This window comes from Acomys minous, assembly GCF_964271855.1.
Source record: "Acomys minous genome assembly, chromosome: 5".
Taxonomy (NCBI): Eukaryota; Metazoa; Chordata; class Mammalia; order Rodentia; family Muridae; genus Acomys; species Acomys minous.
The window spans coordinates 16,744,163-16,766,645 of NC_140494.1; the positions used below are offsets into that span (position 1 = coordinate 16,744,163).

General features: G+C 39.2%; 1 protein-coding gene across 1 annotated transcript in view; it reads right to left on the bottom strand.

Annotated features, from left to right (window-relative positions):
* CUBN (cubilin) overlaps positions 1-22,483 on the bottom strand; it is a 211,352-nt gene that overhangs the window by 177,463 nt on the left and 11,406 nt on the right. Inside the window, exons 7-16 of the mRNA XM_084783727.1 lie at positions 21,833-21,959; positions 20,769-20,931; positions 18,068-18,199; positions 17,348-17,449; positions 14,201-14,322; positions 13,142-13,328; positions 11,770-11,882; positions 8,787-9,021; positions 2,550-2,731; positions 481-643 (exon numbers count right to left, since the gene is read on the bottom strand). Of these exons, the coding sequence (XP_084639853.1) occupies positions 481-643; positions 2,550-2,731; positions 8,787-9,021; positions 11,770-11,882; positions 13,142-13,328; positions 14,201-14,322; positions 17,348-17,449; positions 18,068-18,199; positions 20,769-20,931; positions 21,833-21,959 (1,526 nt within the window). The remainder of the gene's footprint in view (positions 1-480; positions 644-2,549; positions 2,732-8,786; positions 9,022-11,769; positions 11,883-13,141; positions 13,329-14,200; positions 14,323-17,347; positions 17,450-18,067; positions 18,200-20,768; positions 20,932-21,832; positions 21,960-22,483) is intronic.

Sequence of the window (22,483 nt, forward strand, 5' to 3'; positions counted from 1 at the left end):
TCTCTAGTTCACGCAAATGAAAATCGTAGACTTTGATTTTTGTTCCTTGTTTCAGGTCTGAATGTGACTGCAAGCATCATAACTAACCGTGTGGAAGTGGGCTCTAGGAAGGGGAACAATGCCTTCCTAAAAGTTGGCTTTTGTGTACTGGGCTTGATGCAAGAATAAAACCAAATATTTCTCAAACATATTGCACTGTTCTCATGAACAAGCTTGCGTACAACAGAACAGCAAAGACCACTAGGGACCTGAGGTTCTGAATGAGTTAATTTTAAATGGTGCCTTTGGTTGCAATCATAGTGTGGATCCCATAACTGGAGGGTTAAGGGGTAGTATAGTATTTACCACCGTGAAGATAAAGCCTCAGTCTGAAGTGGTGTGTGAGACAGTCATGACGGCATGTCTCTCACCTGAGAGAGCATCCATCTCAGGCCATAAGAAGCTGCGTGAGTGCAGCGCCACACTCCCAACGCTACTTACACTGTGTGGTTAGGTAGGTGATGTGGAAGCCTTTGTCACTAATCTCCGTGTCAGAATGGAAATGAATTCTGGCGGCTGGACCCGTAGTCTGGAGTGGTGGAGTAGACAAAGAAGTGCAGAATCTCCCGAGAACGGGGTCTTGATGGAAAGGGCCATCCCGAATCTAAAGCAAAAGAACAAGCCATTAAATTGGTAGTAGTCAGGTTCCTAGTAAGCAAGTCATCTGGGACATAAGCTTCAGAGAACCGGTCATTTAAGTAGGTAGCGAAGCGGAGCAATCGAAAGTGCTGGATTAACAAAATGTGTCACTTAAAAGCGAGGAAAGTTTCCCTGTCATATACATAATAATCCAAACACAAAACCAGTGCCCCATAAAGAACATATTCTCTCAGTCCTGTCAGGTGCCTCATCTGCTGCTGGAATTTCAACTCCAGAGCTGAGTACATACTTGGGATTTTTCTTAGGATGATGCAGAGCTCAGGGTTTTCTTTCATGGTTCCCTGTCCCCCAGTGTGAAGACTTCCTAGTATTTCAGGAGGAACACTATATGTATATACATACATACATACATACATACATACATACATACATACATACATGTGCATGGAGGTGTGGTATGTCTATAAACATGCATGTGGATTTGTGCACCAGGGAGTTCTTACGGAGGACAGAGGGCAAGGTTCAGGAATCAGTTCTTCCCTTCCACTGTGAGATCTAACCAAGCTTGGGCCCTCAGGCTTCCTGGACAAGTGCTTTTACCAGCTGAGCCATTTCACCTACACAAGCTACCCATAATGTATCCTCAAGTCAATGGCGTCTTCCTCCTCCTCATGCTCCTCCTCCTCCTCATGCTCCTCCTCCTGCTCCTCCCCTTGTTGGCTTTTTATGCCTTGAATAAATCACACTGAGCACTCTATAGTTCTGACATAATTGCAAAAACCTATAGTACTTAGAATACCAAGGAGTAAATGAACTGAAAAATATTCTCATATGGTTAAATTCACCCACTCAAATCAATTTTTTTCATTGGCAGCAAATTTATAGAGCAAAGTTACTTTATTTTTTACTTGTAACTAGTTCTTGAAACACTGATGAGAAATAAGAAGGAACTCAATATTGTCCAGATGATTGATACTTTCTATAATATGGTATTCAGGAATTAATATGTGAGAATAAGAAGGCTTTAATATTAATTCGATATGATTTATTGAATATTAATTTCACAGTAACTCACTTTTTACTGTCAACTTTTAAAAAGATATTTTGCTAAGATTTCCCAAGGAGAAGCTGATCGTTGAGTCATTCCCAAAGGTTTCAGATCCATTATTTCGACTGCTAATGACTAATGCCTTCAACTCTGGAGACCTGCTTGGCAGCTGCATCCTTCATCCTTTATGAATAATTCCACAGGACTCCATCCCTCTCTAATGGACTCAGAAAGGCTCATTGTCTCTTTAGCAGTGCTGAGGGGCACTGAGATTTGCAGTGACAACAATACAGGGACCACCTAAGAACTCAATCTCCTCAGTGACCTTTCCAGTCTACAAATGGAGAACAACATTTTTGATATATATAATTGTATATGGAATGTGAACAAACAGCCCCTTTCCTCCTCTACATTTTAACTTTTTGCTAACGGAATAGAGCAGGCTGACTCTTTTCCTCTCAAGGGTAATTTTCAATATTTCCTGGTGAGACTCAACCATTTCCTACAGAATCATTATGGCCTGCTAAAGTCAAGTAGTGGGACACCCTGAGCGCTTGCCTTGGACAACTGAAAATTAGAATCTGTGTTGGAGAAGACAGTTATGGTTAGGTTTTATTCTCATTCCAGTAGTCTTAATTTTCAGTAAAGGACATGGTTGTTGGGGGCAAGGCAGGCTCTTCCACATTCAAGTGGAACCTAGAAAATGGAGTAACAAACTAGTGTAATTGAGATCAGAGACTTAGCATCAGCTGCCTAAGTATTGGTAACAAATCAGGGCTATCCACAGGCACCATTAACCAGTGTCCTGGGTGCTAATCATACCGTACCAAGGCCTATGGAAATGTAGGGTTTTTTTTTTTACCTCCAAATAATCTTTACTGCAGTCACTGTGGCTCTCCAGGCTCAAGGTTCCAAAGGTAAATGTTATCAAGGAGCCAGGACTGGCTAGAATGTGCCAGACACAATCTCTTCCTGGGGGGTAGTTTCCAGGGTACCCCGGAGATGTAATGGAACCGTAACTACCAGTCAGTATGCCACCACATTCTGAAATAAGAGGGAAAAATGACTAAATTCATATGTGGGCTAAATTCACACAGAAGTCTCATAGAGTCTGACGTCAGAAGGCAAGCTTTGCTAACATAACTGTGAAGAGTTTAGGATGGCCTCATAAATTACACATTACTTCAAGGTTCCCATTTAATAAACAAGTCACCCATCTAGGAACTCTATGCCTACAGAAAATTATATAATTAATCATTTAAGACACAGACCTGACCCTTCTGAGACATAAATTATAGGAATATAGTTTCAGTCCATTACCCCCTAGAAGATCAGTTTCTATATATTAACACATTAAAAATTCTGGAACTTCTGTCAGCCCCTACATCTTTCAACATACTAGAACACTTTATACTTTAAAATAGTTAAGGAGTGCATCATATTCTTTAGAAAAAGTTTTTCTTATGCTATAATAAATTATTATACTTATATAAATTATACAATTGTAAGATAAATTATATATATATATCATATGTACATTTGATATATATATCAATGTATATATATAAATCATATGTACATTTTATAATACTTAAATTATAAAAATAAATCTATCATTCTCATTTATAAAAAATGTACATTGTGATTAATCCACTGGCCCAGGAGTGAGGCAAGTATGGCACTGAACTGGGTTCCTTGGTGCGACACCCGGCACATCACACCAACTTCTTATATGTCTGGCCAATGGCTGGAGATGTCTAGAAGAACTCTTTCTCCTTAACATTCACATTTAATGGCGACTCTGTGGTGGCTTATAAGAAATGTTACTGTGGACACAAAAAGGATAGTGCCAACTAATCTAGACTTTGATAAATATACTTTGAGAAAGAAATAAACCAAGATGACATCTTCGCATGTGAAATATGGCATTCACATAGCTATACCCACTAAGGCAAAGCTTTTGTTACCAAAGGAAAACCTGAAACTATTAGTTTCATTGTTTAGGAGTGAGTCATTAGTTACTTTAGTTAGGAGCAATTCATTACTCCTAACAGGGAACACCCAAGTTCACAGAAAGGTACATTTTCTAAAACTTAAAAGTCCATTGTGAGTATAAAACTTTTTAATTCATAGTTATCCTATGAATCAATGCAAAATGTTAAATATCAACAGTTATCATTTATAATGCAGAAAATTTCAGAAAAGAGTATCAATATGAAGAGAGAGTACACTGAAAAGATTCCAGTGTCCCCTGTACACACAGAAAGATGTTAAGCATCTCTGCTACCACTGAGAGGTTTTTTGACTCTCAGTCCAGAACTTTAAAAACAAATTATTAATCTGGTTATAAGTAAATAATCACTGTCATACACTGTGATGAAAACACAGGATGGTATAAACACTGCAGAAGAAATATGACATATAAAATACATAATACCAAATCTTATGCACGCTTTTGATCAAACAATCCCAAAGTGGCAAAGTTGGAATAAGACTAACATATAAAGCATACAAGGTATATCCAAAAGTCTAGAAGAAACAGGCCAAGTGTTAATACATACATGTTTGAACAGGCCAGGACATATCTATATAATGGTAAGCTCTGTTCTAGCTTTGATACAGTCTCTAGGGTTCAGGAAGGGCAAGTAAACACCCCTGTGTGTGGAATGCTGCCATTCCTCTAAGATGGGAAAATATCAGTCTGTTTAATCATTGGAGGGATAAGTGCAAAGCTAATTTTACAAACCATCTACTTACAGCAGACTGCAGGGTAGAAGCTAGACATTTGAAAATGCAGGATGCTCATTGAGGTTTTAGCACCGTGCAAACATTTTATACAATTAAAAGCAACATTTGTTTAAAAATTTAAAAAGAAATCTCTAAAATCACAAACAATTTCAGTGAACTGAAAAGTTAAACATGAATACTTAATCTATGTGACTTTAAAGTACTGTAATATTGACAAGAAAACAATGCATGTTTTGTTTTACTTACTTAGATGGGGCCATACTGTACATTCAGGTTTTGGACCTGTGATCTTCCTGCCCTCATTTCCTGAGTGCTGGGACTATGAGTGTGTACCAGCATGCCCCACACAAAATGTATAGTAAGCATAAAACATCATCAACAAACACTGAATTGTTTTCAGCTGTATTATTTGCATTTGTAGAGAATGCTAATTTCACTAGCAATCACGTTTTTCCAGTGGATGTTGCAAGATATTTGATTCCACTGTGAACCCCAAGATTGCCAACTGTAAAAACCTGTTTTTTGTTTGGTGTGGTTCAGCCCTAACATACACCTTTAATCCAAACACTTTCTTTACACGGGATTAAATAAAGTCAACTCTAAATCAAGAGGAGGAGCAAGAAGAAGAAAACTGACAGGAACTAAACAGAAAGGAGGGACATTGAGAAAAGGGTATTAAGGACAACGTGGAGAAGAAGAAGGAGTTTTGGGGCTTTCAGCTTTTACCTTTGGGCTTTTGGCTTTTTCTACCTGGGATGTGAGTTGAGTAAAAAAGGCTTTTCTTCTGGAAGGTCAGCTGGGTGCTTTCTCTGTCTCTTTGAGCTAGCAAGTTTTTACCCCAGCATCTGGCTCCTATATCTTTATTGGTAAAATCAAATGATTGAGATTTTGTTTTTAAAACAACTAGAGGAATCATAAATATCAAGAGAAAATAAACCTTAATAAAATCTTAATGCACCTATATATTGCAGGTATTTTCTACTTCTGTCCATTGAGTGCTCCAGAGATACCCAGAGACCTAGCAACAGAAATCATTCGTAGCACCCAGATGTAGGATCTGAAGTCCATTTTCCATTGAAAGAATAATGGTTCTTTGGGGAAGTAGATGTTTGCAATGCTGAAAGCATTAAAATATGCAAAGGGCCTGGAACACACTTTCAAAGCAGAAAGGAAAGCAACTTTCAAAGGCTACTGGGGTCTGGTCCAACAGACTCAGAAACTAATAGAAAAAATTATCACTAAAAAGTATGAAACAATTAAACATTTTTAAAGAATATAAAATATTTTAAAGCACTTCAACTCTTATCAAATAGACAGATTTATAGATATAAAAAACAAACAAAATGAAATGAAATAACAAATCATTTTGAACAATCCTAAGGAAACAAACCATTTACTCAAATACTAATAGAAAGGGAAGCAAATTGGAAGTGTATCCTTCATTTCCTGTGTGCGACCTTGCTTCTGGTTGCTCACATAAAAGCTGAGCAAGAGCAGCCTAGGGATGGAAAGGATGTATTTGGCATAAGAGGGTACAGTCATCACCAAGGAAACTGATGGAGGAACTCAAGGAAGGAACCTGGAGGCAGGAACTGAAGCAGCAGGGTTCCAGGAGGGGTGTTGCTTACTAGCTTGCTCAGACAGATTTTTCACAGAAATAAGGACTACCTGCCTAGGAGTGATACCGCCCACAGTGGGATAGGCCCTCTTTCATCAATTACCAATTAAGAAAATGCCCCCGTAAACATGCTCACAGGCAATTCCTCAACTGAGTGTCCTTTCCCCAAGTGATTCAAGTTTGTATCAAACTGGCAAAGATTAAGCGGCACATCTTCTGAAATCTATATGCAAGCAAATATCTGATGCAGTAACTTATAACCTGCTTCACAACCTGAGTAATAAATAAGAAATGATACACTTATACTCTCATCATTTCATGAGTCCCTATGAGTCTAAGAGCTGCTAAAAACCACTGCGGAAAGCACAAAAGAGATGCTTTGACATGAGAAGATCAGGCAACAATCTGATCAATACTAAAGTAATAAAAGAGAAGAAGAAGATGTGATGTGCTATTGAAAGTGGTTACTTTGGCCAGAAAAAAAAAAAAAGAGGGATGTGATTAAATAGAACTTTTGGCCCAAGTACCAGCCTACAATGTGACAAGTGGCACACGGGATGCAAACACCACAGTCCACGAGGTGTATGGTTTATAGAACACATAACTAGTTTACTTAATGAATACATTCCAACAATGCTTGATTCTTGGCATTAGAATTATTGTTTGTTGCTGTTCAGGGTCTCAGGGAACAACCAGCATGCTTCTGTGCTCTTTGAACAATGGAGAAGCCCATGAGCTGAGTTCTGTACTCATTCTGCACTTCTTCCTGTGTGTAACTTTCAGATGGCACAGACGTAAACAGGGAAGACAGCCATGCTTCTGCTAGCTGAAGCCAACAAACACTGAAGCTTCTCGGGCAGTCAGTATTTTAGAGCAACATGTTATGTAAGAAAGCAGTTGCATGGAGACAGTTCCAAATATTTTTGTAGGAGTTCCCCCAGGTATTCAGGAGAACCTTTAACTGCTAATAGTTAGAGGAAGACGACAGAATCCCTGACAGAGACCAGCTCAGGGTGTGGAGCCAAAGAACACCCAGGTTGAAGAGAATGAGCAACCTAATGCTATAACCTCACCAAGAGAGAGTTTTGTGAAGACCCTGAAAACTGACGTGAAAGTTCAGAAAAACTATGCAAGAATGGTAAGGACCATGTTCTAGGAACCATGGTCCCTTTTCTATATTAACAGTATTGCTGTCTTCCACATACATGAATATGTATACATGTATATGTATGTACATGATATGTATATATCAGCATCAGCCTGTGCTTGTCATTCTCTCTCTGAGAGATGGCAACAGCCATAAAAAGAAGCCCCTGCTATAAGAATGCCTGTTAGAGGGGCAATGGCTTGATTAAACTCTCATCTAAAAGACAATATTGCATTCAGTGAAAAAATACTTAATGTTTTTCCTATGCAGTTGGGAAAAAAGACAAAAGGCAATACTCCCTACTTTAGCTTAACACTGTATTACAAGTTTTAGTCAAGTCAATATGTAAAGGAAGGGTTGTAAGAGTTTAAAAATTACAAAAGATTAAAAATATTTCTTCACAGATGACATGATGGCACATGAAAAATAGAAAGAATCTTTAAAATATTTAGAACTTAAACTCTGAAATATATGAAGCATTAACAAATAAAAGTTTATAAAAAATGAGTACCAATTGGTATAATATAGGAACGGCATCTGGGCATAGTGACATTACTTTCCATTCCAGTACTTGGGGGACAGAGGCAGGAGAATCTCTGTGAGGTCAAGGCCAGTCTGCTCCATAAAGTGAGTTCTAGACTAGATGGGACTAAATCATGAGACCTTATCTCAGAAAAAGCAAACATCTAAGAACAATGAAAAAGAATTATCAAGTGGTCATTAAAATAAGGACTCTTACAGGAAGACAATGTCTCCAGTGCCATTCTTGTAGTAAATTCATCAGTAGAAGTTATAAAATTATTTTATGATTGTTGGTGAGAACCTATTGCTAAAGACACCATACCCCTTGATCATAGGACATGGAGGAATCAAGTTGGTCCTGACCAAGAAGCTTCCTCCCTTTTGGCTAACTTTCATAGTTCTGGAAGATTCTATGCAGGATGCTAGGGAAAAATTCATCTGTGAACCCTGTAAACTGCAATAAAAACCTGCACTAAAAGATAAGTCGATGGGCTTTAAAGTGGCATGAATTAGTTAAAGAATGGGAGGGTAACCAATCACTTTCTAGCTGGTTTTATGACCTGCTCCATAGAGAGAAACACATGCTTGGTACAGTAAAAAAGAACCCAGCTTTTGATAACCTCCCCCAACTCCCCAGCCGCTCCAGTGAGAACTCAAGCTCTACAAATATATGGGAAGCACAAACTAGCCTTGGTGAACTATTAAAAATCAAAGAAGAAAATAACACGAAGTTGAATAAGGTAAAGGTGGATCTGGGAGGAGTTAGAGGAAAGAGGGAGTAAATATAACAAAATAAATTGTATTAAGCTCTAAAACAATTAATACAGATATTATATTAAAACAACTCCCCCCCCAAATCTCCATCCAGTAATTTAATAAGGGCCTCATGACTTTTAAACTTTGCCACACACCCTAATTTTTCTGTTCTTAAATTCGAAATCAAATTCATTTTTAAAATTATTTGTTCTTAAAATAATTATTTAAAATGTTGCATTATTTCTAGGTCCCTAAACATGTCATAATATATGAAAACAGGTTTTGCTTTCTCCTCATCTTATACTCACCTGGCTTCTGTGCCTCCCACCTTGCTGTAAAGCCTCGCCCACGTTTTATATATTCAGAGTAGAGATGAAAGTAGAGAGCGTTGCCACTGCTGTGGAGCGCCTGTGGGAGACTGGAGCCGCAGTATCTCCCCAGTGGGAAAGCAGCTGAGGTATCTCCATCATGAATCTGAAGAAACTCTCGGGGACAATTACTTGCGGATTCCAAGTCAAAAAACGTGAAAGTGATATGTAGAACCTAAGGGAACATAAAAGCCGCATTAATGCTAAAGCCTTCCTTCCATCAGCTGACAAGCATTCGCACAGACACACCCACCAATCCCTAGTTACCCATCAATGTGAGCAGCAAGTCTACATATTGAAACTGACTTTAAAATCATTCAGCACAAATCTTACATATAGTAATATGAAAGAGCCTCTGTGGAGATGGGAATGCTCTTTATCCTAATTGAACCACTATATCTTGATCAAACTGTCATATTGTGACCCAGCCTCTCTCTTGACATAAACTTGGGTCTCCTAATTTGATCTCTTCCCCTTGGTGGGGAGGCCCAGTGGCACACAGAGGAAGGGGATGCAGGCTATCCAGATGAGACCTGAGAGGCTGTGGTCAGCTGGTGGGGAGGAGGTCCCCTTCTGTCAGAGGTCTAGGGAAGGGGGATAGGGCAGAAGAGGGAGGGAGGGAGGGAGGGAGGGGGGAACAGGAAGATACAAGTGAGGGGATAACAATCAAGATGTAGTCTGAAGAAATTATCATTTAAAAAGAAAAAATTCTTAATGAAATAAATTTACCAAGATTTTTTTTATCAAATTGACTAATCTTTCAAGAGTATGGTCAACAATTTTTCTAAAAAAAGAAAGAAAGAAAGAAAGAAATGGTCATTGGAAACCATATCTTGAATTAAGTGTAGATAGCTGATTGACATTCATAAGAATCTACCCTGAGCCCCTGAAGAACCTGTGGTATGTGCTCACCCCGACACCATATTGAATCCACAGGGGCCTCAGGTGTCCAGCCTAGGCTGAGACACTCGAATGTCGGGAGGCAGCTGCTACCCAGGGCAGGTCTGCAGGGTTTGAACATTGTCAAAGTGTACCACGGAAGCAGTACCCAGAGCAGAAAGGGGGAGAGGATAATGTTAAAGTCGTGAGCACAAAAGCAGGATGGAGTAAACAGGAGCACATTCTGAATGTAGTAAAATACAAAAGATTTGAAACTGATAACATCATTTTAAAATAAGCATCTGAAGGAAGGCTGATTTACTTTTCACCAAAATCTAAAAATCATAATAATAGTTAGCTAGGAGGAATAATTTCAAGTTATTTTTTAAATTCTATGTTAGAATAGTTTAATATGTTTCATATAATTACATTATTTTCTTAGTTGAAGCAATTTAAATGTAAATCAAATAAATGTTAATTAGTTGTTTATGATTTCTATTATATCTTATGGTGAAGAGACTATGTAAAATTGTGTCACAAAAAAGGGTAAATTTTCTTAAAAATAATAATAAACATAAAAAATTTTCACAGAACCTTTTCCTTGGAAAAATATATTTTCAATGTCAGGAAGTAGAGTTCATTAGAACTAAATGGAAGGAAGGAAACTCACACAGCATGCCCCGTGGGTAACTCTTTTAGGATCTATTCTATTGTGCAATGACCAAGCTACAACGGGTTGTCCTTCCTTAAGGGGAATAGTATTTTCTGACTCTTGCACAATGTCCTCTATAGTTTGCTGGGGAAGGTTAGTAAGATTTCAAGGGGGAAAGAAGCTTACCTACTGAAGCACACCACTTTTAGTCTAAGAATTGCTTAGAAAACAAATTTTATATATGAGAATAAGATAATGATAGATACAAGGCATCGGATATTATGTTATAGGAGGTTTACTAAAGGAGCACGGGGAGAGAAGGAAAAGGAAGAAGCGCATCCCAGAGAGAGACAGAGACAGGAAGAGTAAGAAGAAAGAGTGGGGAAGGGGGGATGGCCCTGGCCAGGGCACGCCCCCGTGGCAGGTAAGCAATGACATCACAGGTAGGCAGACTGAAGGAGACCGCTAACAACAAAGACTTTGGAAATCTGAATGTTCAGGAAAAATAAAAATAAAATCCTTGGGCTTACATCTTAGTTTTAAGTGTTCATGTTGTGCTCAGAGTCATGAACTTTGGAGTCAGAAGGCCTGAGGCTAAGCTTCTTAAAAACCATATGCCATTTCAAAAATACACATATCTGGAGACAAATGTCTCAAACACTCTAGGCTCCGTGTGTGTATGTGTGTGTGTGTGTGTGTGTGTGTGTGTGTGTGTGTGTGTGTGTGTGTGTGTGTGTGTGTGTAACGAGTTTAATAATTGCTAGCTTTTTGTAGTTTAAAGTACACTGCTGTATATGAAGTATGCGATGCCTGGCATGGAGTGGATGCTCCTTAAGGAAGCCATCTGAATACCAGTTGCCATGTATCATGACAATCCGCTGATGTCAGTGGTCATCTTCAAATACTACATTTTCAGGAACAGTGTAATCTTACAGATTAGACTAACTACTGGCCTGCAGCTAAACAACCAATGTTGGGACTCCTTCTTTACCAGAAGTAAGACAGGGTGGGTGGGGGAGAACGGAAGAAAGGAAGGAAGGAAGGAAGGAAGGAAGGAAGGAAGGAAGGAAGGAAGGAAAAGGACTCTGGAATCAAGCTGGACTTGAAAATTCATCTGTTCCTCTTAAACTAGGTAGTATTTAAAATAAATTTAAAACTACAAAGCTCTTCTTAGTTTCTATTATTTCAACTGTAAAATGAAGAGATTGCTTATTTCAAAGAATTTGTATAACATCAGAGAAAGCCCAGAACATAGTAAATATCCAAAATGTGAGAATGGAATTATCATATGTACTTCACATGTGTGTATACACATGCAGATACATGTCACATGGATCATATTTTTTCATGTACAAGTGAGATCTGCTCATAGACAATGGTTACTATGTTTACCTTTTCCTCATCAGTTCTGACAACCCAGAAACAGTTAACATCATGAACGTAAGTATCATTGGGGCTCCGGTAAGCAAAGCTTCCTTGGGTCCCTGAGAGGAGCCCTCCACAAGCTGGAAAAAAACATAAACAAAAAAACCCTGTGTTTTTCATAGATTATCAAAAGGAAGAAAAGAGGCACCTCCGGCCCACACTTCCCTCTTCCTGTCCCTTTCTGTTGGCATCAAACCACACCTTCCTTGTAGCCACAGTGCACTTCATTCCCATCACACTGCCTACGAATTGAGTTGGTTCCTTTATCTTCTTTGTCTACTGTTTTCCAGACTTTGATGAGCTAGACTTTACCCCACATGGCTTAACCACAACATTAATCCTTGCATTTTATGCAGCCACCTTCCTGCTGCTCTGTGGTAGTCTTATAGCTCCTTGGCTACCTGGTGAGCAGATAAGTGTAGAGGATTGTATCATTGTCCTAAACACAAGGTAACACCTCAGTGAATGCACTGATTCAAAAATAGAGAGCATGGAGTAGCGAGAAGAGATGTGGATGACAAATCTGAGTGCTATGTTGAAGGATTAGATGCATCTGGATGGGAAATGGGGGAGGAGTTTCAGGAGTCATAAGAAGAGATATCTCGGGAGCTGGAGAGATGGCTCAGAGGTTAAGAGCATCATCTGCTCTTCCGAAGGTCCCGAGTTCAATTCCCAGCACCCACATGGTGGCTTACAACCACCTGTAATGAGATCCGGTGCCTTCTTGTGGTGGGCAGGCACACATGTGGGCAGAATACTGTATAAATAATAAATAAATCTTTTTTTAAAAAAGAAGAAATATCTCAGATGAAAGAACAAGTGATAACACTCAGGTAGCCCATGGGATTAAGTAGGAAAAAACTGGCTGAAGTGAGAATATTTATAGGGGACTAGAGAAATATATGGTGATATGGATAGAGTGAAGGTTGTTCACGGAAGACAAATGGAAAACAATCTAAACCTTGATTAACTGGGCAGTGAAGAACCAGTGTTATCAGTAAATAAGAAAGCCAAGAGTGGTCTGTGAGCTTTAGACGCCCACCATGCAGGAAGTGGCCCTCGGAAAACTGAAAGGGAAGTTCCTGAGTGTATGGTACATTGGGAAAGAATATACTCAACATAGAACACACTAACGATATTTCTGAAGAAAATTGTTTCTTTTTTTAAAATAAAGATTATAAATACCCACTTTGTGAAGTCCATGCTATTTCTGCAAGGAGAGACCTACTTCTTGGCATCTAAACTTGTGAAGAAATCAGGTTATGTTGGAAAATATGCAAATAGCCTAAGGATCCCTCTAAGCTGAGAGTGTCTGTGGTTGATGGAATGCCTTCCGTACCTCTCTGGGGGGTCTGACAGTAATACCCAGTCCAGGAGCTCGGGCAGTCGCAAGTGAAGCCATTGATCCCATCAATGCAGGTGCCCCCATTCAAACAGGGGCTGCTCAGACACTCATTAATGTTTTCTGCGCAGGTGGGTCCAGTCCAGCCGGAATCACACTTACAGAAATAACTAGATACTGTTTCCTAAGAAGAAAATAAAAGAACTATACTATGAATCAAATGGATAGACAATATAACAGAACAAACCCAAATCATGAAAAAGTGACAACATAAGGTATATATTTAACAGATATTGAGCTACCATGTATATTTTCCAGTAGACAAATTCATTAATTACTGAGTATAATGAGTCATATTTATTTCCATAAAACTATAGGTTTTCCTTACTATTTTGAAAATCATTGATAAAAAAATTAACTAAATGGGGGCTGCAGCTACAGCTCAGAGTTTTAAAGAGCATACTGCATTTCAGAGGACCAGAATTCAGTTCCCAGCACCCACATCAGTCAGCTCACAACTGCTTGTAAGTCTACTTCTAGGGAATCTTGACACAGTCTTGACTCAGCAGGCACCTAATGCGTGCACATGGAGCACACAAATCCATGCAAGAACATGCATATCCACCTGAAATAAATAAGTACGTAAACAAATAAAGCTTTTAAAAAAAAAGGCAACTGATTGGCTTATCGGTCTTCCTGGGAACCATCTTATTACCGATCTATAATCTGAAATTGAGACCCCTTAACATAAAGCTTGAATCATTTTCTCAAAATTTATGGCTAGGTGGTGGTAGTGCATGCCTTTAATCCCAGCACTCAGGAGGCAGCGGCAAGTGGATCTTTGAGTCTGAGGCCAGCCTGGTCTACAGACTGAATTCCAGGAAAGCCAGGGATACATAGAGAAATCCTGTCTCAAGAAGAACAAAACAAAGAAACAAGAAAAGAAACAAAGAAAGAAACCCCCCCCCGCAAAAAAACTTATGAATCATACAAAATAGAATGTTTAAGATATGATTATTTTCAAGTGTTTATCTCCCCAGGAATAACAAGACTCACTATGCATTGTCCATTTACACACGGGTGACTTGAGCAAATATTACTGAGTTGTACACATCCATTAGGCCCATAACCATTTCCTGTATAGCCATGGGGGCAGGTGCAGAGAGGCAAGGAAGACCCTGTTCAGAAATAAAAACAGATGTGTAAGTGCAGATATCCTTGGTTCAGAGGCAGTCATGGAACTCCACTCTGATGTCTAGACAAAAATCCACCAATGCCACCTGCATTTATTCCTGTGGGCAGGCAAGACAAAGCAAGAGGGAAACTAACAAGAATCTTTGTTTTTCCCTTTTTATCTTAAAACAAAACACTAAATGTTTCCAATTTCCTATATATATATGTTTGTAATCATGTTCTCATCTCTTTTGACAGATGGTCTAAGGCTACATACAGATAAGAAGGGAATATGGAAAAAATGGGAGTTCTTTGTCAGAAAGGGATCTTCAGTAAAAAATAAGAATTTTATGGCAACAGCATCTGTGTATGTCTGTGTCTACACATAGAGAGACATTGCTCAATCTTCCCAATAACTCTATAAACAGATGCTTTAATAAATATTTATACCTTTACAGATAATAATAGAGTGCACACAAATTGTCAGGACCAAGGAGACACAGTTTGAATATGAAGAGTCCAGGAAACTTTGTGGTCCTGGCAGCAGGGGTAGCACGGGATTAGCATGAACTGGGCACATGCACATGCAGATTGCACCTATGCACTATTTCATTAAAAATACGTTGTGGCACATTCAAAGGAATTTTTCAGTGATGCTGCAGATTAAAATAATATAGTAACACAATAAACAAAATCCAATCACCAATGTTTCTTTAGCAGTTTTTCTAATCTCTTTACTTCAATGTTAGAAAATTCAAGCAATGACAATCAAAGTGGTCAGAGGGAGAAATTGGCCAAAATTTTTTAGTGATTGACTCTTTCAGTACTATTGATAATTATAAGTGAGATAAAAAATTAAAGATAATATTAAAACATCCAGAATTTCAATTTTATTCTGTAATACCAGAAACAAGGACCCCTTTAAGTATTTGAGAAAATTCTACAAAATGTAACATCCAGAGACTTTCAGGTTCCTCAATTGCTGAAGGTCACATGTCACCACAGACTACATTGCTCCTACCACTATAAATTAGGGGGAATAATACATGAAAATTAATATGACGATTAATTTAAACACATTCCTCCACCAGCAAACACTGATGAGAGTGGATAGACAACCTTGCTGAAGAATTCAAATGGAATAAATTATGTAACATGATCAATGTACAACATAAATAGACAGTGGTGCTTTCATGCCCTCTGGTCATAGTGCTTACAAGATTTGAATTAAAAAATGAGACATACGGGTATCCTTCCTGCATAAATATATGTTATTTTGTGAAGTTACTTCTCTAAAAGTATTTGCTGAGGGGAAACAGTGTAAGGACTCGGCCACTGCTACACTGTGTCTGGACATCGCTGCCTTTCCCCAGGCAAGGTCACAGGCTGCAGTGAGGATCAGTAAAGAACACGAGAAGCCCCCTCACATCATCTAAGACACAACCAGTCCTGTCCATAAAAACATTATTTTCGTAAGTGTTTGTTTCATGATGGTCTCTCAAGAACTCTGTGCAATGCCAGCTATTACCACCCCAAGCTCACACCAAGGCGAACTGGAGTAAGAGGCATGAGATGCCTTGACCGTTGTCAGACAGGAGTGTGATGGACCTAAAGGAGAAATCACGTGGCTTTCTCTGAGGCACTCTGCTCTTGAGTATCTCACTACGCTGTTAATCACTTAAGAAGCATTTGGTCACTCATATTTGCAGGATGTGTACAAGGCAAATGTATAGACCTGTGTACATATTCTCATCTATATATACACATTAAAATGCATTTGTGAAAATTTAAAAGACCAGAGAATTTGTCATAGATGAAGTTTGGTTTATCCATTTGGAAAACTTCATCTAGGTTTCCATTTGGTACATAAGTGAACAATAGATTCTAAAATTGTTAAAGACCATGATATATCAAGAGAAAACATAAGAGGAATATGACTAAATGATCTGTAAAGAATTTAATGGGGAAGACTTTTCTCAACATGAAGCTAAGGGAAGAAAATTAAGAAAACTGAAAAGAAAAGAAGAAAAAACGAAGAAAATTGTTTTGTTCTTTGTTGATAGAATTCTTAAGCCTCTAAATACAAAATACTAGTATAAAACCTAGAGAACAGTATGCTATGAACAAAGTGTTGCAAAACACAACACAGATGGGAAGATGATTTCCTCAGTACACGCAAAAATTGCAAACTGATAAAAAACAAATAAGCAATGCATATGAAAAACAGAAAACCTGATCAATAAAAATGTGAACATTATTATTCATTAGTCACACAAAAGCACAGTTGAAAAGGGCTAAGCAACTAACTCTTGGCTATACAATGGATCAAGACAAAAAATAATATCTATGATTGCCAGAGCTGGGCTAAACAAACACCTCACAGACTTCTGGCTGCAGCATACGGTAAGACAATTTTCAGAGAGATGTGTTGCTGCATACGTAACTTAGCCCTCGTGTATGCAGTACCATAGCAGTAGATCACCCTGGATCCACTTCCCCTTCCTCAGAAGCAAACTCCGTATTTTACCTGGATCCATCATGTTTGAAATAAATGCTATATGGTCTCTGCTGCCAGGTGTGGCCACATGACACAATTCCAGCCAATGGCATAGAAATAAAAGTCATCGAAGAAGATGCCATGTCTTCTTTCCTCTCTCCCTCCTATTTACTAAAGTCATTACCTGATTATTTGACTTAATTATCATGGGAAGCAACTTCTAGTCAAAGTAGATCATTCAAGGGTTAGTAGATTGTTGCATTTCAAGATGTGTAGGTATCTGAGATAGGTTACATTTTTGTTAGAAGGTCAAAATAAGAATTTTGATGGTCATGAATGGTAACTCATGACTATACCACCAGCGCTAGGGAGGCTGAGGCAGGAGGACTGTATGATGTCAAGGTCAGATAGGCTATCGAGTGAGCCTGTGTCCCCCAAAGCAATTTCAATAAGAAAGGATTTATTTTTAGAACATGGAATTGCTCAGAAGGTTTGACTAAAACATCCAAGGACCCAGAGGGGTGAGTCATTACCTAGACCAGGAGATGAGGTGCAGGTCGCATCTGGGTAGCAGCCTCCATTATTGACCGAGCAGATGTCCAAGGGATCACACACTTTCCCATCACCACTGAAACCTGACCAAAGCACAGCAGAGGGTGAGGAGCAATGGAGAGAACACAGGAGAAAGACAACTGCGGCCTGAGATGAGAATCCAGGCAACTGACACTGCAGTGGCTGACGTCCTTGAAGGTGAATTATTACAGATGTCTAAAGTGTCATTTTAAATAAAAATATGTAATATATTTTATATATATAAAACCAAAGCTGTCAGTTTATTGCTTAGAATTCTCTGACCTTATTGGAGACTAATTTTATTTAAACTAGAGGTCAACCAGAATGACCTCTTTACAGAAAACAAAAGGGGGGAAATAACATGTATTGTGTCTGTGAGCCTTATCTGTGAACAGCCTACAAGTGCACATATTAAATAAATACTTATGCATGGGAACATCGGAATGATGGGTCTAAAGATCCTCACAGAAGCATTTCCCAGCCCTGTGTTTTCTCACTACTTGCTGTTGCTGCTGACACTGTTTTTATCCTGTTCTTAGTTTGCTGCACTACTGCATCTACAGTGTAAGTTAAACAACCTGACCCGGTCCTTTTCTTTTCTTAGAAATCATTTTGAAGTGAGCACAGATTCTACTTGAGGAGTATTGGCTGTGGTGGCATCAGGAAGCCTGGTGTAGTACCTGGTGGGCAGTTCCCACAAGCAAAAGATCCAGGCGTGTTCTGACAGTGGACAAGTGGAGCCATGGAGCAGCCACCATTGTTTACATCACATTCATTGATGTCATGGCATTCATAACCATTTCCTTGCCAGCCTAGAAAAAAATGAGACGACTTGGAAGATTAGCACTTTCTAGCAACCTAACAAGGAAGAAATACAGAGAGTTAAGGCATACAGGAAATAGTTCTGGGTTGGCAACATGACTCAGCAGGGAAGGATGTTTACCACTGTGCCTGACCATCTGAGTTCAGTGCCTGGGATCCATGTGGTAGAAGGAGAACTCCCTCCAACTTGTCCTGTGACCTCTATAGGTATGTTATGGCATATACCACCCCCCAGTTAAAATGAGTAAGTAAAATAAAAATTTAAAGAATAATAAAAATTAATGAATATGACTTTGTTCTACACAAAGCTATAGATGAAAATGAAATATTCTAATGGGTTGTCAAAAACATATTAAATGTATAAAATCTAATTCTGGCCAAATGGTAGGTAAATGGGGTTTACCTGTAAACTGTTGATTGGATGCTAATAAGACCAGTTTGGAATGAGATGTGGCAACACTCATTAATTTTTTTAAAAACAAATACATGAGCAAGTAATTTTACTTCTTGAAACTTAGTCTTTATAGATTAAACTATCAACATATTATAAAGTATATAAGAAGACACCTACTGCAGTTAAGCACCTTAAGATTCAGCGATGACATTAAATTATAAAAGTAATTTTAGGAATGTTCATACACCTGCATTTTCATATATCTGTACACATACACACATTGAGAAAATTTCCCCATGCATAGTTTAATAATATACAACAAATTATAGACTAATATGTAGAATTTGGGTCATACTAGCAGTCTGGCAGAAGGTATTGCTTAAAGCCATGCCTATACTTCTACAAGGGAAGAAAAATGGAGAATGAGATTGAAGGTGAAGAAAGATATCACTTAAATATCCCAATTGTAGTCAATCATAACATTAGTATTACTCTCATGATTCGCTATCATCATAGTAACCCGATTAAATCTCTTCAAACCTTTGGCATGTTTATAACATTACATTTAAGTCAGGTAACTTCATAAACTGAGTAAAGGAAATGAAGTCTAGGCATGCTTAGGTGAGTGCACAGGGCAGAGCTGAGAGAAATGCACTCTAGGCCTAGTCATGGGCCAGATTAGAGCACGTTTTGCTCCACCTTTTTTTTTTACAGGTATAGCTGTAGTTCCCTACATTTATAAGAAACATATAGAGCCATTAAAATTCAGGAAAAATAGAATTATTAAAAACAAAAACAAAAAATTTACTTTCAATTTCTCATGAGTTTTCGTTGCCCTTTGTTTTCTTCCAATAGGAAGAATTAAACGCACACACGACCCATCCTGTAATTCAAACCATTCATCTGACATCTACTGTTTAAAAATTGCCATCAGAAATGACCTTCAAGTGGTCAGCTGTTTGTAAGGTCTGCCCCCTGAGATGCAGGAAGAGAGGTCTTTCTTCCTCCTAGCTTCACTAATTCTAGACCAACACCGTGCAGTGCTCGCTAAACTGCGAGTCTCTAGATGCAGCTCTAGATGCGCAGGCGCCTTGTGTGATGGAGTGGTGGAGAACTCCAGAGCTCAGCTAGATCCAGGGCCACGCAGAACGGAATTTGGATCTGGCCTTGTATAAGCTTTGTGTACTTGGAGAAGTTATTTAATCTCTCCAAGCCTCAGCAGCTTCTATTTAAAATGTAAACAACTAGCTGGGTGGTGGCGGCATACACCTTTAATCCCAGCATTTTAGAGGCAGAGGCAGGTGGATTGCTGTGAGTTTGAGGCCAGTCTGGTATACAAAGTGAGTCCAGGACAGCCAGGGCCATACAGATAAACCTTGTCTTGAAAAACAAAAGAGAAAAGAAAAAAAAAAGAGTATAAAATGTAAACAACCCTAACAATTGCTTACGCTTAGAAGGCACCTTCATGACATTTGCATGAAAAGATAACTGTTGTTGTGGTCTTCCATCTATGCTCCACTCTCTCAATATACCCAGGAATAGAACGCTGCCTCATAGGCTTGTGGAGTCTGGTTAACAGCTAACAAACAGCACAGCACAGGGCTTTGCTCATGGCACATGCCCTGCACATCTGTGCTGTGTGGTACGATGATGTAGTTATATACACTGTAGTGAGATCAGGGTTCGGAGTCTTCAGCAGCTCAACACAATGGGTTTCCCTAAAGAATCCCTGGACCTGAGGAAGCAGGGCACCTCTATTTACAGCAAGGCTATAGGACAGTCAGCAACACTCCAAACAACAACTACTGGTTTGTAGCAGAGCCACAAAGCAGTCAAAGCATTGCCCCATACTTCCAAATAGCTGGTTAGTAGGAAAAGTAGAGTTATATAGTACATGCTTTTAACTACCAGCTGACAGGCAAAATTAGACCCTTCAAATTCTATGTCCAGTTGGTCCCCAAAGTTGGATGTTATTACACTCTTGGGAAAATCTCTGACTGCATCAGGGACCTGTTCTAACAGTAAGATGCTCTTGAGTAGGACGTGCAGCTAGATTTAGACACCTCCAAACAATGACCTTCTTATCCAAGTGGTAGAGGAAAACTGACTCTGGTACCTTGTCTGTGTGGTATTCAGAGCCTAGCATGTGTCCCCCAAAAAAGTACCTGTTGGGCAGGCCCCACAGTAGAAGGAGCCTTGCGTGTTGAAACACTGCACAAGGTCTGAACAAGGAGAAGGCTGGAGGGTGCATTCATTTTTGTCCTCTGTGCAGGAACTGCCATTTGGTGTTGTTGTCCACCCAGCATCACAGATGCAGTTAAAATTTGGCTGTCAGGAAAAAAAAAAGAATAAAGTAAATAAAGACAACCAGGAAGAGAGGAGGAATGTCTCTGAAGATCTCCCTAGCCCCTGAGCTGCTTGTCCTCTACGGTTCATTTGCATCAAGCCCGTTGCGTGGCTTCTCTTTCTCTTCCCATGTGATTTGAGCATTTAGACTGGACCATGGAAAAGGAACATCTTTATTTCAGGATAAGAGTATCCTATAATTTATCCCAAAGATGCCCAGGAAAGAGTAACAATAACTAAAGCTGTAATTAAAGTCAATGAACTCAGTCAGGTATATATTTAAAAGGATAAACACTCAAGTAGACACAGACTTTGGACAATCATTTCCTTTTTGAAAAATCTCTTCTCTTCCTCCCACTGTTCCCTTCATCCCTTCCCCTACTCCCCTACTGCTAGAAGGAACAGTTTTCTATCACTTAAGAATTTTTTAAAAATGAATTAAAAATAAGCAATTAAAATTCTTATAAAATCAAAACTGGCCAAGCTACCCTGAGCATTAGGTATCTAGGACCCAGAACAAAGAGGAACACCAGAGGTCTAGACCCATAAAGTCTGCACCACTCACAGGCCAGACAAATCCAGACATAACCTGTATTGTTTGCATATCTACTCACTGTTAACCCACAGACCAGGAGGCCATGCCTCACAGAGAGATCTGTGAAGGAATAGCAAGAAGGCTCATATTTTGCAGGACAGATCTATTTTCTATTTCTGAGTTGTTTTCTGTGCGGGTCGTCTCTCTCTTTGTCTGAGTGTATCCTGCTAAGGGACAGAAGGGACTTGACTTCTGAAGTCTCTGAAGTCACTTGTAGCGCTATGCTGCTGCAGACTGTGCACCAGCATAGTGAGCCGGTGTAGGAAGCCCTGAGGGAAAGGGACCTACCTGTCCATGTTGTACTCGCACTAAGTCCTCACAGATGCCATGCTTACAGAGCTGCTGAGAGCCCTGTTCACAGTCGTTAAATTTAGATGCACACTGAGGTCCATACGTATCAGGCGTGCAGTCACATCTGTTGGTTATACAAGAGCACAGGGTCAGGGTTTGTGTTCTTAATAACAGAACCTGTCTATTGGCAAAGCAATAATGTTAATAATAAACCAGCACTGCAGTTTTGTCAGCTGTAGCCTTAGAATAAAATTCCTCGACTCTTCTCCAAGCAGAGCATTGAGTGCAGGTGTAATCTTTTCAAATCAACTGTTAGAGAACCATGGCTCAATGTTTTATAGGATTAGAGCAATAAATTCTTTTGATCCCAGTCATCAAGCAGTACTCTCAAAGGTCAGATGTCTGTAAAGCATGGGTGATGGAGCTCATTCAGGAAGGGCAAAGGAAAGATCAGCAAGTTCACTCAGAATTCATCCTGCAGCACAGGTGATGATCTAGGCTAGGTGCTTTTATATTACAGAGGACAACCCTATTCTGTCAGAAAGAGATGTAGTCGGTAATGAGACATTTCCTTCACAGCCATATTTTAATGCATAACAAAATGTAACTGTCATACGATACCTCAATACCAGGAGGTTCTGTGTAACT